The sequence below is a fragment of the Musca domestica genome, unplaced genomic scaffold (genome assembly GCF_030504385.1).
Source record: "Musca domestica strain aabys unplaced genomic scaffold, Musca_domestica.polishedcontigs.V.1.1 13, whole genome shotgun sequence".
NCBI lineage: Eukaryota > Metazoa > Arthropoda > Insecta > Diptera > Muscidae > Musca > Musca domestica.
In genome coordinates this window covers 9,844,591-9,859,258 of record NW_026712172.1, presented here as the reverse complement: position 1 = coordinate 9,859,258, position 14,668 = coordinate 9,844,591, and the positions used below count along the sequence as shown (strand labels likewise).

Below are 14,668 nucleotides of genomic sequence, written 5' to 3'. Positions count from 1 at the left end.
TTCAAGTTTCGAATTTGAATATGGTAATGGCTTATGACAAACAATGCCTATGTATGTCCACGTCGTATAGACCCCAATATAACGGCTATATTCGGTAGTTTTAAAATTTTAAAAGAATCTTTTAAGGATTTTATTTTTTACAAATTTCCAAATTCGTTGCAAATGGTGGAGGGTATTAAAAGTTCGGCCCGGCCGAACTTACTGCTTTTTCACTTGTTTTTTTGTCTATTCCCAAATACCAAATCCATGGAGCTGAGTCCAAAATCCGGTGATGCCTGAAAATTATTCCAAGACAAATTAAAAATAAAAATTCATATCTAGGGATTTACCTTGTTAGTGTTTTTTTTCATGATTTAATCGCGTTGATTTTTTTCCAATTTTTATTTGTTGTTAACAAATAACCAATAATCTCGCCCAGACGTTTTTCTTTGTGATTTTTGGTAATGCCTTTAACGACTTAATTGTCTTTGGCTAATTATCTTCAAATCAAGACATCTAGGCATGTATTATCCAAAAATGATTATCTTAAATTGGGGCGTATGGAAATTTGCGCTTATAAGAGGCCAGACGTGGTCGGGTCCACTTTCAGTTATTAAACATCAAAAGATCTGTCAACACTTGGTTTCGATATGATTGAATCCCAGAGCTATTACAATGAGGATACAAAAATCTGGCATGGACCCATAATAGAGCCTAGCTACGGTTTAAATGACTCGATTGGTTCGCTCATATTGGAGGCTATGCGAAAAGATCCTGATCATGTAATGCAGGTAAAGGGCGAAACATTATATTTTAGCCTAAAATTATAGATTTCGTATTTGTAATAGATAAGCTATCCAAGTGGCAAGCAGTTCACAAATCGAGAAATGGCTGAACTGTCATGCCGTGCTGCCACGCATTATGGAAAACTCAAGCTGGAACAGACCGATGTGGTTGGCATCTGTGCGGGAAACAGTGATTATGTGGCTCTCATATTCTTTGAGCACCACAGACCCCAGTGCCAATGTCAAGGGTCTCAGACACACCTACTCCCTGACCAAACCCAAAATTATGTTTTGTGATGGTGATATTTATGATAAGGTTCAACAAGCTTTGCAAGAGCGTGGTCTTGAAGATACTGTTATCTATACGGTACGCAATCACATTGAAGGAGTTCCAAACGTCATGGAGGTTTTAAATGAAAAATATTCGGATACAGATTTCAGGTAGGTTTTCTTGGTAACAATATTTCGGAATGAAACGAAATGGATTTTGGCGACGATCATGGTAAAATTAAAATAAGACGCGTCTGTAGTTAGGCGGACATCAAGGGATTCAAAGTGCACTATCAAAATCAACGGGGGAATGAGAAATACACCAACGAGGGCATTAGAGACTTTTCTTTATATTCACCCAATAGAATAGATTCGAAGAGGTGCACTGGCTATTTTAGTCGCCAATTTGTCGAACACTCCGAGAGCGATAGGGCGAAGTCAAGAGTACTCATCGTATACGATGTCTTCCCACCGGGGAGATACCATCATAGTTTACAATGGGTGATGCTATAAATGTCATCCGAAACGCTAAGTCATCCAAAGCGTTGGTCTCGGACGTAATATCAATGCCAATGTTGGAAAAATATATTAAAAGGGGTCAACCTGTCATTAGCCACCCACAGAGTTCCCGAAGTCTGGAAAATGAGCAGAGTGGTCCTGCTACTGAAATTAGGCAATAATGCCAGCAAAGGCGAATCATACAACCCAATTTGGCTTAAGCAAAGACTATTGAGGCTTCACTCCTCCCTAGCTTCAGAGGAAGTTATCCAGTTTCCGAAAATTAACACGGTGTCCGTCCACAACATCACTATACGCAATACCCATACATATTACGCGAGGATTCAACCAAAACATATCGTGCCATAGAACAGTAGTGGTGGATCTAGATTTATCAAAGACCTTTGATAACAATGTCAATAATGTCACATTGTTCTAGGACGTTAAGAATATTACCTCCGCACGAGTTCGAAACGTTGGAGATTCAATTATACATATGGATATTTTAGACTGAAACAGGGATTTCCTCAAGGAGCGGGTGATATCGCCGGAACTGTTGAACCTCTACCTTTCTAAGTATAATTTTTACATTCTTTGTCTTAAATTTTATTGAATGAAAGCAAAAAAATGTCGGAAATGGCATCAAATTTTAAAATAAGTTTAGATTTGTTCGAATAGGTCTCCTTTGGCAAGAATTGCTTGAGGTGATCATCTCTTTGGCATTTTTTTAGTGCAAGCCTTGCTATCCAAAATACTCCAGACACAATAGTCCAACGGTTTGGTATCCGAAGATTTTGGTGGCCATTGTGCGCTGGAAATGAAGCGAGGAACCTCTTTATGTAACCATTCTTGGGTGGCGCGGGCTGAGTGACATGCAGAGTCCTGTTACAATGTCGAAGGTCTGCGGCCAAAATGTTTGTTTGCCCAAGGCTTTAATGCACCCTCCAGAATATAATATTACCTCCAGATAATATTTGGCATTTATTCTGATGCCACGGTCGATTAATACGAATGGAGAGCGACCATCGGCTGTTATGGAGGCCCACACCATCACCATGGCCGGCGCTTGAGTTCTGGTAGTCAACCGAAGGTACACATTTTCAGCTGACCTCTTTGGAAAGTTAACCCGATCATTTGTTTGTTTACAAACTGCTGGACAACGAATGTTTTCTCATCGAAGAAAACCAAATTCGGGAGTTCACCAGTTTCGGCTAAGAGAAGCAACTCCTTATCTCTTTTGACTCTATTTTCTTTCTGTTGCGGTGTAAGTTCTTGCAGTTTTGGGAATTTCAATGGCTTTACCACGAGCTCATTTTTCAATATTTGCCGAATAGAATATTGCGATATGTTTAGCTCACGAGCCATTTTTCGGCCACTGCGACGCGGGTTTCGATTAAATCGCTTCTTTACTTTTCGAATCATTTCTGCTGATGTTGCTATTTTCAACCATCCACTTCCTTGACATCGGGCTACGATATCAGTATCACGGTAACGAGCGATGGTACGAGTCACAAAAGATTGATTCACATTGAAATGCTGGAGTGCTCTAACGATAGCCACTAGTGGTTTTCCAACCAAATATAAAGAAATCACACTGTCACCCTTGAATTCCATAACGAATAATTTTTTTTCTGCAAAAATTTTCATCAAAATGCTTTTGTATGCTTGTAAACAATATAAAGAGCTTTCACTGGAATAATTTTAACAGCTGTCGGACGAGTGGCTTAGGAATGACAGCAGTCTAAAATTGGCTGCAGTTTTTCCATCTCACCCTATATATTCTTGTTTAGCACAAAATTCTGTGTCGATTTATCGATATCCGTCCGACGGTGGAAATCACTCTAGCTTCCGAACGAAATTAAGTAGGTTGATACAATTTTACTCTAATATGTATTTTGTCTGCAGGACTTTTGGTATTGAAAATGGGCAATGCAGCTCCATGTTTTGATGATTTTAGCGACATTTTTCACCGGAATTGTTTCAAAGTTTGGTATTTGAAGTTCTTAATGGATACTACTGACTATGACAGAAAATTGTCTGTGCAGGACCATGTCTTCGTATAGCCTCCATATAACGGACCTCCCAAAACTCGGTATTTGGATGATGCTAACGACATTATTCACCGGATTTTCTTTCAAGTTTCGTATTTGAATATTGTAATGGCTTATGACAAAAATTGCCTATGCAGGTCCACGTCGTCGTATACATACGATATTTTGAAGATTTTAACAGAATTTTTATCGGATTTTATTTTTTTTTTTTAAATTTCCAAATTCATTTCAAATGGTGGAGGGTATTCAGAGTTCGGCCCGGCCGAATTTACAGAAAATATATATGTTTCCTCAGTTACTTTCTGCCAAAATCAATGCATATTTGAAGTCTCCAAATTGAATTTTCTCTTTTTTAGAGTACCTGTACTCAAGCATGGTGGACGGCAGGATGCCTTTTTCCTGTGCACTTCCGGATCGACAAGTTTGCCCAAGGCCGTACGCTTATCTCACTACACCGTTTTGAATCGAATTCAAAGGTACAATTCAAATTTTACAACCAAAGAAAAATTAATATTAAATTAAATTTATTTTGGATAGCGAACGAACTGAAGATCAAAAAATGCTGGTATTCAGTAGCGTTTACTGGTTAATGGGCCTTTTGACGCTGGTCCAGTGCGCAGTGAATCACACCACACGTGTGATATCAGAAAACCCATTTACACCCAAGGACTTCTATGATATTGTGAAAAAGCATCGAATTACCCTTGCAGCCAGCTCTCCATCCCACATTCCATTGTGTTTGGCCTGTCCCGAAACCCTTGCAGCCAGTGACTTATCTAGTATAGAGGTCATGGTAGTCACAGGAAAATCTCTGCCCTATCCATTGGTTGCAAAATTTAAAGAGTACGCCGTGAATTGTTTTTTCCCCATTCTTTATGGCATGACAGAGCTGTGTGGGGCCGTGTCGAGTGGTGAAGTAAATCTTCGCAATTCTGCGGGCTCCATTGTGGCCAATACAAAGGTTAAAATTATGAACGATGCTGGAGAGCGATTGGGACCAAATGAAACGGGAGAAATTTACGTGCAGGCGAAATTTATCAGCTCAGGTTACTATTGTAATCCCGAGGCAAATAGCAAGACATTCCTTGAGGATGGCTGGGTGCGTACCGGCGATATGGGTTACTTCAATGATGACGGAGAACTGTTTATAGTCGATCGTCGCCAGGATATTATGAAATACAACAATTTCCATTTCTCACCCACCACAATTGAGAAGGTCATTTGTGAAATACCCGATGTGGCCGAGGTATGTGTGGTCGGCATTCCCGATCTAATCTATGACAATTTGCCGGCAGCTGCTGTCATTAGGCGTAATGGTGCAAATATTACGGAATCAGAGATCAGTGAATATGTTGCAAGTCGAATGCAACACTTTGAGAATTTACATGGGGGTGTTTATTTCTTTGAAAGTTTACCCCTAACGGCTTCGGGTAAAGTTATACGCAAGGATGTTACGGAGATGTGTACTAAATTAAGGAAATTGAATGAATATTGAAAAAATAAATTGCTGTTTTTCTTAGACATTGATGTTGGCGTTAGTTGTGCGAAAAAACTATTTCAAGAAGTTGGGAAGTTTTTATATAGGATGGTGGGTATATTAAATTTGTCATTCCGTTTGTAACACCTCGAGAATACATTTTAGACCCCACACGGTATATATATTCTTGATCAGCATAAAATTCTATGTCGATTAAGCGAAGTCCGTCCGTCTGTGGAAATTACTCTAGCTTACGAACTAAATGAATTAAGTTGATAAAATTTTACTCAAATGTATATTATGTCTGCGGACTTTTGGTATTGAAAATGGGCCATGCCGGTTCACGTTTTGGTATAGCCCCCATATAATGGTACCTCCCGATATTGGATATTTTGATGATTTTAGAGACATTGTTTGCCGGAACTATTTCAAATTTAGTATTTGAAGTTCCTAATGAATACTACAGCCTAAGGCGAAAAATTGGCTGTGCAGGTCCACGTCTTCATATATCCCCCACATAACAGTACCTCCCGATATTCGGAACTTGGTTGATTTTATCGACATTATTCACCGGAATTGTTTCAAATTTGGTATTTGAAGTTCGTAATTAATACTACAGTCTAAGACGAAAAATTGGATGTGCAGGTCCACGTCTTCGTATAGCCCCCATAAAACAGTAACGCCCGATATTCGGTACTTTGTTGATTTTAGCAACATTATTCACCGGAATTATTTAAAATTTGGTATTTGAAGTTCGTAATGAATACTACAGCCTAAGACGAAAAATTGGCTGTGCAGGTCCACGTCTTCGTATAGCCCCCCTTATAACGATACCTCCCGATATTCGGTACTTTGTTGATTTTAGCGACATTATTCACCGGAATTATTTAAAATTTGGTAATTTGAAGTTAAAAATGGATACTACAGCCTAAGACAGAAAATTGTCTGTGCAGGTCCACGTCTTCGTATAGCCCCTATATAACGGTACATCCCGATATTCCGTACTTTGTTGATTTTAGCGACATTATTCACCAGAATTGTTTCAACTTTGGTATTTGACGTTCGTAATAGATACTACAGCCTAAGACGAAAAATTGGATGTGCAGGTCCACGTCTTCGTATAGCCCCCATAAAACAGTACCGCCCGATATTCGGTACTTTGTTGATTTTAGCAACATTATTCACCGGAATTATTTAAACTTTGGTATTTGAAGTTCGTAATGAATACTACAGCCTAAGACGAAAAATTGGATATGCAGGTCCACGTCTTCGCATAGCCCCCATATAACAGTACCTCCCGATATTCGATACTTTGTTGATTTTAGCGACATTATTCACCAGAATTGTTTCAAATTTGGTATTTGAAGTTCGTAATGAATACTACAGCCTAAGACAGAAAAATCGCCTGCGCAGGTAAACGTCTTCGTATAGCCCCCATATAACGGTACCTGCCAATGTTCGGTATTTTGATAATTTTAGCGACATTATTCACCGGAAATTTTTAGTCAAGTTTCGCATTTGAATATTGTACTGGTTTATGACAAAAGTTGCCTATGCAGGTCCAGGTCGTCGTTTAGACCCTAATATGACATCTACATTTAGTATTTTTAAGATTTTAACAGAATTTTTAACGGATTTTATTTTATTTTTTTTTTTTTTTTTGAAAATTGCTAAATTCTTTCCAAATGGTGGAGGATATTCAAAGTCCGGCCCGGCCAAACTTAAGCTTTTTTACTTATTTTCTATAGGAAGATACATTCCTAGGACAGCAAATGACATGTTCCGCTGGAAAATTTAATTTTTTTATTGTAAGTTTTTAATTTATGATTGATTGATGATTGTGTTATTATAATTCACGATAATTTCGTTAACATTGACCTTCCGACGATGTTTGTACCGTCCAGTAATCCGGGTCCATTAGAAGAGGTCTGGAAATAATAAGAAACGGAATTACAACAAGAAATATAAAAAAAATAATGGTATCTACCTCATTTTCACAACATAGTCCCTATATGCCAAACTTAATTCCGCCATGCCACCGGCATTGCCTCCATACTCCTCTGGCAGCATGTCCTTTGGTATACATTCGTATAGACTTTCAAGACCTTTGGTGTGGCATTTCATCTAATGAAATATCAATTAGGGTTTTAGAATCTCAAAAAGCTGGAAAGCTCAAGTTAACATTGACTACCCACCATGTCGTACAACTCCCTGTTCATAAATGGTTTTAGAAAGGCCAACACTTTATCAAGATACGAAGGACAATTAATCATATGAACCGCCCGCAGGCGATTCGGATAGGCCTGGTTAATATATTTGACAAATACACTCATGGTACTTATTATCAAGGTAGTAACTTGCTTCATGGTGACGCCCCGCATATCCATGATGACAACTTCACCATCCGACAGAATGGCGGCTGTTTTGTCTAATTTCACATCCGGCTCCATGAAGTGGCAATCTTGAATCATAATAAAGGTTTTAATATCCTCCGTAAAGTGTATCTGAAAAAAAGAAAAACAGTTATTTAATTTGAAATCGTTGTCCTCAATTCGATGGAGGTTGTCTCACCAATTTGCTATCCAATTTATGAAATTGAACACAGGTGACGTGATAATTCTCCGGAGTCAACCTGCTCAGGGGGACAATGTGTCTGTGGGGTAGTTAAAAATGTGTTATATTCGGGTCGAATTCTTAAAATACGTATTAATTAAACAGATTACACCTACAGATATTTATACATATTTTCCGTATCGACATCACATGGATCGCGATTGATGAAAAGCCGTGGATTTTTTAGCCGCAACGAGTAAAAGGTTTCCACCAACTTCTTAGTCTCCTCAACATCTTTGGACGAACGTTTATAAAAGCGCCACAGCAAGTTGCGATCTGAAAAAAATAAAATAATAATGTTTAATTGTGGAGGAAAAAAGTATTTGAGGGCCAGGGACACTTTGCCAAATGGCTATTTTTTCAAAAGAACCTGAATTCTCTTTGGAAAAATTAAAAATTTCCATCTCTGGGTAAAGCAGAATGCTACATATGTTGTTTAAAACATTCACAGCGAGCTCAAGAAAGACTAAGGGTGAGAGTACATAAAGCGCTTATTTGACTGGCTTAAGTCTATGTATTCTCACCTTAAGAGTTTTTTATGAGCAACTTTTATCCTTCAAAACGCAAAAAAATCTCTAGAATATGGCACTCTTTTAAAACTTACGAAAAGTTTGGAGGCCAATATGTATCCATATTATCATTAATATTGCAAATCTTAACAAGTAAATAAGCTGTAAGTTCGGCCGGGTCGAACTTTGAATACCCTCTACCATTTGGAATGAATTTGACAATATTCAACCAAAAAAAAAAAAAAAAAAAAATCGTTAAAAACTCTGTTAAAATCTTAAAAATACCGAATGTTGCAGTTATATTAGGGTCTATACGATGACGTCGGCCTGCATAGGCAAATTTTGTCATAAGCCATTAGAACATTCAAATGCGAAACTTGAAAAAAAATTGTTGAAATACGGAATATAGGGAGGTATCATGGAGGTTTTACCAAAACGGGGACCTGCACAGACAATCTCCTGCCTTAGGCTGGACGAACTTCAAATACCAGATTTGAAACAACTACGGTGAATGATGTCGCTAAAATCATTAAAATACCGAATTTCGGGAGGTACCGTTATATGAGGGCTATACAAAAACATGCACCTGCATACGAAATTTTTGTCATAGGCTGTAGTATCCATTACGAACTTTAAATATGAAATTTGAAATAATTCCGGTGAATAATATCGCTAAAATCATGAAAATACCGAATATCGGTTTACTACTGGAAAACTATGCATGTATGCAACATTTTAGCTTTCTATCTCAATTCGTTCGAAAGAAAGTGTGATTATAACAGATAGACGGACATCGCTAAATCGTCTTAGAATTTCACACTAATTCAGAATACAGGGTGAGATGAAAAAATGGAAAAAAAACTCGTCCGACAGCTGTTAAAATTATTCCAGTGATAGCTCATTAAATTGTTTACAAGAGTACAAAAGCATTTTGGTGAGAATTTTCCAGAAAGAAGTTTTTCGTGATGGAATTCAAGCGTCATAGTGTGATTTCTTTATATTTGGCTGGAAAACCACAAGTGGCTATAGTTAGAGCACTCCAGCATTTAAATGTGAATAAATCTTTTGCGTCTCGTACCGTCTCTCGTTATAGTGATTATGGTAGCGTAGCTCGACGTCAAAGAAGTGGACGGAAAAAACAGCAACATCAGCAGAAATGGTTCGAAAGTGATCGAAACCCGCGTGGTCGAAAAATGGCTCGTGAGTTGAACATATCGCAATATTCCATTCGGCAATTATTGAAAAATGAGCTCGGGGTAAAGCCATTGTAATTCCAAAAAGTGCAAGAACTTACACCACAGCAGAAAGAAAATAGACTCAAGGAGCTAAAGAGTTGCATCACAAGTGGTGAACTGCCGAGTTTGGTTTTCGATGGTCCGATGAGAAAACATTCGTTGTCCAGCAGTTTTTAAACAAACAAAATGATCGTGTTTACTTGCCAAAGAGGTCAGCTGAAAATGTGCACCTTCGGTTGGCCAGCAGAACTCAAGCGCCGGCCATGCTGATGGTGTGGGCCGCTAATGCAGCCGAAGGTCGCTCTCGGCTCGTATTAATTAATCAGAATAAATGTCGAATTTTATTATATATAATATTATCGCGAAAATATTCTGGAGGGTGTATTGAAGCCTTGGATACGCAAATATTTTGGCCGCAGACACTGGAAATTCCAACAGGACCAAGCGCCATCGCACTCAGCACGCGCCACCCAAGAATGGTTTAAAAATTAGATTTCTCGCTTCATTTCCAGTGCACAATGGTCACCAATATCTCCGGATACCAATCCGTTGGACTATTGTTTCTAGAGTATTTTGGAAAGCGAGTTTGGCACTAAAAAATACCAAAATGTTGTTCACCTCAAGCAAGCCCTTCGCCGGGAATGGGCGAAAATACCGCAGAGCAAGATTCGGGCAGCGTGTGTCTGTTTCATTTTCCATTTGAAGGCCATAATTCGTGCCAAAGGTGACCAATTCGAACAAATCTAAACTTATTTTAAAATGTGATGCTATTTCTTACATTTTTGCTTCCATTCAATAAAATTAAAAAAAGAAATGTAAAAATTACGCCGTTTGACTTTGTTGCATTTGTTCATTTATGTAATGCGAGCGACAAATGGAAGGGATTTCTCTAATTTAAAGCTATAACCTAGAGATGTAATAGTTTTAACGAGGATATTTTTTAACGTAAGAACCATTCGTGAAGATTCTTCAGAGTCTTGTTATATCAAGACTTTCTGTCATTGATATATTCTGCTTTTATTTTTTCCTCTCCACCCTATTTTCATGTATCTCCAAAATATCCATCCATTCTATTTTTTTATACCCCACATCTCAAGGTGGTCAGGGTATTATGTCCTTGTGCATTTGTTTGTAACAGGCAAAAGGAAACGAGATAGACCCATAATTCCTTTTGATGAGCTGCATAGAATCACATTCTGAGTCGATTTATGCATGTCCGACCGTCCGTCTGTACGTCTGGCCATGTATTTTTGTAAACAAAATACAGTTCGCATTTATTGCCCTATCCAGATGAAATTTTGCACAAATCATTTGTTTGGCCCAAGGACGAACCCTATTGAAATTGGAGACAATCGGTAAAAATTTAGATATAGCTCCCATATATATCTTCGTCCGATTTGCCTTTTATTGTGCACCAAACGTGTAATATCAGTCCGAATAGTATGGAATTTTGCACGTACGATTAGATTGGACCTGAAAATAAGTGTGCCAAATTTGATCGAAATCGGTTCAGATATAGCTGTTCATCCGATTTGTTTATTCGTTACCCACAGCCGTAATATGCACTCCGTAACAACGATATTCAGGGAAATATATCAAATGCAGCTCAGAAATATGTTTGCCAAATTTTATCGAGATCGGTTCCGATTTGGATATAGCTCCCATATATATTTTTATCCCATTTCATATTAATTGTGCCCCAAATGGGCAATACAAGTCCGAATTTAAAAGATACAAATGCTTCGGCATATTTTGTCCTTTAAACTTTAAATTATAACAATAATCATGACGTGTATAATTGAATTCTCCTATTAAAACGTTCAATTGTTATGCGGAGCTCTACTAAATTAGCAAAGTGGTGTAGGGTATCATAAAGTCGGCCCGCCCGGCTTTAAGACATTCTTTACTGGTTTTTGTTTACAAAAGATTCCCTTTTTATACCCTCCACCAAAAAAGGAATGGAGGGTATATTAACTTTGTCATTCCGTTTGTAACTCATCGAAATAATCATTTTAGACCCAACAAAGTATATATATTCTTGATCGGCGTAAAATTCTAAGACGATTTAGCCCTGTCCGTCCGTCTGTCCGTCTGTTGTAATCACGCTACAGTCTAAACGAATTAAGATAGGAAGCTAAAATTTTGCACAGATCTCTCTTTTGTCTGCAGGCAGGTCAAGTTCGAAGATGGGCTATATCGGTCCAAGATATCATATAGCCCCCATATAACGGTACCCCCCGATATTCGGTATTTTGATGATTTTACCCACATTTTTCAACGGAATTGTCTGAAAATCTACACAAAGAGTTCCTTGTGGGTACTTTATACCTCGGCAGAGAATTATCTATATAGGTCCACGATATCGTATAGCCCCCATGTAACGGTACCCCCCCGTTATTCGGTATTTTGATGATTTTACCCACATTTTTCAACGGAATTGTCTGAAAATCCACACAAGTAGTTCCTTGTGGGTACTTTATACCTCGGCAGAGAATTATCTATATAGGTCCACGATATCGTATAGCCCCCATGTAACGGTACCCCCCGATATTCGGTATTTTGATGATTTTACCCACATTTTTCAATGGAATTGTCTGAAAATCCACACAAGGAGTTCCTTGTGGGTACTTTATACCTCGGCAGAGAATTGTCCATATAGGTCCACGATATCGTATAGCCCCCATGTAACGGTACCCCCCGATATTCGGTATTTTGATGATTTTACCCACATTTTTGAACGGAATTGTCTGAAAATCCACACAAGGAGTTCCTTGTGGGTACTTTATACCTCAGCAGAGAATTATCTATATAGTTCCACAATATCGTATAGCCCCCATATAACGGTACCCCCCGATATTCGGTATTTTGCTGATTTTACACACATTTTTCAACGGAATTGTCTGAAAATCCACACAAGGAGTTCCTTGAGGGTATTTTATACCTCGGCAGAGAATTATCTATATAGGTCCACAATATCGTATAGACCCCATATAACGGTACCCCCCGATATTCGGTATTTTGCAGATTTTACCCACATTTTTCAACGGAATTGTCTGAAAATCCACACAAAGAGTTCCTTGTGGGTACTTTATACCTCGGCAGAGAATTATCTATATAGGTTCACAATATCGTATAGCCCCCATATAACGGTAACCCCCGATATTTGGTTTTTGATTATTTTACCCACATTTTTCAACGGAATTGTCTGAAAATCCACAAAAGGAGTCCCTTGGGGGCATTTTACCTCCTCAAAATGAAGTGTCTATATAGGTCCACGATATCGTATATCCCCCATATAACTGTAACCTCCGATATTCGGTATTTTGATGATGTTAGCCACGCTTTTCAATGGAATTGTCTTAAAATCAACACAAGTAGTTCCTTGTGAGTACTTCACCCCCTAAGAGAGAATTGTCCATACAGGTCCACGATATCGTATATCCCCCATATAACGGTACCTCCCGATATTCGGTATTTTATGATTTGACCCACATTTTTCATCGGAGTTGTCTGAAAATCCACACAAGGAGTTCCTTGTGGGTACTTTATACCCCGGCAGAGAATTATTTATATAGATCCACGATATTGTATAGCCCTCATATAACGGTACCCCTGATGTTCGGAATTTTGATGTTTTTAGCCATATTTTTCAACGGAATGGTCACAAGGGGTTCTTTGTACACAAGGGGTTCTTTGTGAGCACTTTACCCACCGACAGAGAATTCTCTATATAGGTTAACGATAACGTATAGCTCCCATATAACGGTACCCCGCGATATTCGGTATTTTGATGATTTTAGACACATTTTCCAATCGTATTGTCTGAAAATCCACACACGGAGTTCCTTGTGAGTACTTTACACGCAGATATAGATTTGTCTTTGTAGGTCCACAATATCGTATATCCCCCCATATATCGGCACCTTCCTATATTAGATATTTTAAAGATTTTAAAAGAATTTTTATTGGATTTTATTTTTTTGAAAATTTTCTAATTCGTTCCAAATGGTGGAGGGTATTCAAAGTTCGGCCCGGCCGAACTTACTGCTTTTTTACTTGTTTCAATATAAATAGTTGTTCGTTCTTCCAAATGTGATCAAACTGTCCAATCTTTCAATTCCATGGCAAGACTGGTTAATAGCTTTAATGCGCGATCAGTGCGGTGCATGTTTCTTTCAATCATTGACTTTGAAAATATTTTGCTTTTATTTTTCAAAACAATAAATACATACATAAAATTTGCAGAAGTCGGACACACTTAGAAAAAAATTGTAATAAGCTGTTAGCTGATGTTGACGTCATATTAGCGGAATTAAAAAGTTTACTTCGCGCAGTCATATGTTTACCATTCAATTTCCAAACTGATTGTCATTATGTTTATTCATAAAGCCATGGTATAAACACAAATCAGGGATGGGAACCGGTTCTCTATTCAGTTAAATTTGAGCAGGTTAATTGCCGAAAATGCGCAGCTGTTGCTCATTTCTTGTTTTATGAAACGAAATTTTTTGTAAAGGAAATAATAAAAAATAAAGAATAAGAAAACAATATAAAGAGCATAGTTTTATTTTATACTTTTGTAGAATAAGAATTCAGTCCACCGATATGCGTTTTCTGAAATAATTTTACCTTGTTTATTCTACAATGATACAAGCGAGCGTTTGCTATGAGTAATATACTTTCGTTTCGTTTTCATTGTTTCGCCATCCAGCAGAGTAAACAAAGAGCACAAAACGAGAAGACCCATAAATGAGTATTGGTTATGTTTCGTTTCGTACTTAGAGAAAATACAGAACGAAACGGCATGGGATTGTTATTATGTGCAAGTTTATATATGTACATACCTATCTTATTCGGTAGCTTTGGGTTTTCTTCAAACCACTGCTGCAGGCCGTCCACGGCAGTTTCTTCATCATGATTTCCATAAAAAAACATTTTTATTATAGAGCTTATATTTTTTAACAGCACTAGCTTTTATGAATTGATCACTTTTTAAAACTTTTCGATTTGCATTCAAAACATGAACTAAAATATGCTTCAACCAAATTGCAAGAGGTTAATTATTTTGGTATTATCAAAGAATGTGAAATTATTAGCTGCAAATTCAATGATAAGTGCTAACTAAAGGGGGCGATATCTATATGCTATTTGTGGATGGGTCATAAAATTTATTTAAATGTATCACAGTGTTATGAAACTGAAGAATGGAGGACACAAGAATAGAAAATAAATTATTAATTATACATCTTTT

At 37.7% G+C, this 14,668-nt stretch overlaps 2 protein-coding genes across 2 annotated transcripts; one reads left to right on the top strand and one right to left on the bottom strand.

Annotated features, from left to right (window-relative positions):
- Positions 1-607: 607 nt before the first annotated feature.
- On the top strand, positions 608-5,078 carry LOC101889327 (uncharacterized). Its single transcript, XM_059118734.1, has 4 exons — positions 608-770; positions 828-1,205; positions 3,940-4,059; positions 4,121-5,078. The coding sequence occupies exons 2-4, from the start codon at positions 901-903 to the stop codon at positions 5,076-5,078; spliced, it is 1,383 nt and encodes a 460-aa protein (XP_058974717.1). The 5' UTR covers positions 608-770; positions 828-900.
- A 1,754-nt stretch (positions 5,079-6,832) lies between these two features.
- LOC101889503 (alpha-tocopherol transfer protein-like) lies at positions 6,833-14,581 on the bottom strand. The gene is made up of 6 exons (XM_011297423.3): positions 14,262-14,581; positions 7,790-7,949; positions 7,632-7,713; positions 7,256-7,564; positions 7,048-7,184; positions 6,833-6,988 (listed from the first exon to the last, which is right to left on the bottom strand). Exons 1-6 carry the CDS (start codon positions 14,350-14,352, stop codon positions 6,928-6,930), a joined length of 840 nt encoding a protein of 279 aa, XP_011295725.1. The 5' UTR covers positions 14,353-14,581; the 3' UTR covers positions 6,833-6,927.
- Between the last annotated feature and the right edge of the window lie 87 nt (positions 14,582-14,668).

What these genes read in the sequence shown, in the direction of transcription:
- LOC101889327 (XM_059118734.1), top strand. Translation starts at nt 901, where the DNA reads ATGGAAAACTCAAGCTGGAACAGACCGATGTGGTTGGCATCTGTGCGG. An exon ending in TATTCGGATACAGATTTCAG is followed by an intron (nt 1,206 to 3,939) that starts GTAGGTTTTCTT and finishes TCTCTTTTTTAG; the next exon opens with AGTACCTGTACTCAAGCATG. An exon ending in GTTTTGAATCGAATTCAAAG is followed by an intron (nt 4,060 to 4,120) that starts GTACAATTCAAA and finishes TATTTTGGATAG; the next exon opens with CGAACGAACTGAAGATCAAA.
- LOC101889503 (XM_011297423.3), bottom strand. Translation starts at nt 14,352, where the DNA reads ATGTTTTTTTATGGAAATCATGATGAAGAAACTGCCGTGGACGGCCTG. An exon ending in AAAGCTACCGAATAAGATAG is followed by an intron (nt 7,950 to 14,261) that starts GTATGTACATAT and finishes TATTTTTTTCAG; the next exon opens with ATCGCAACTTGCTGTGGCGC. An exon ending in GAAAATATGTATAAATATCT is followed by an intron (nt 7,714 to 7,789) that starts GTAGGTGTAATC and finishes ACTACCCCACAG; the next exon opens with ACACATTGTCCCCCTGAGCA.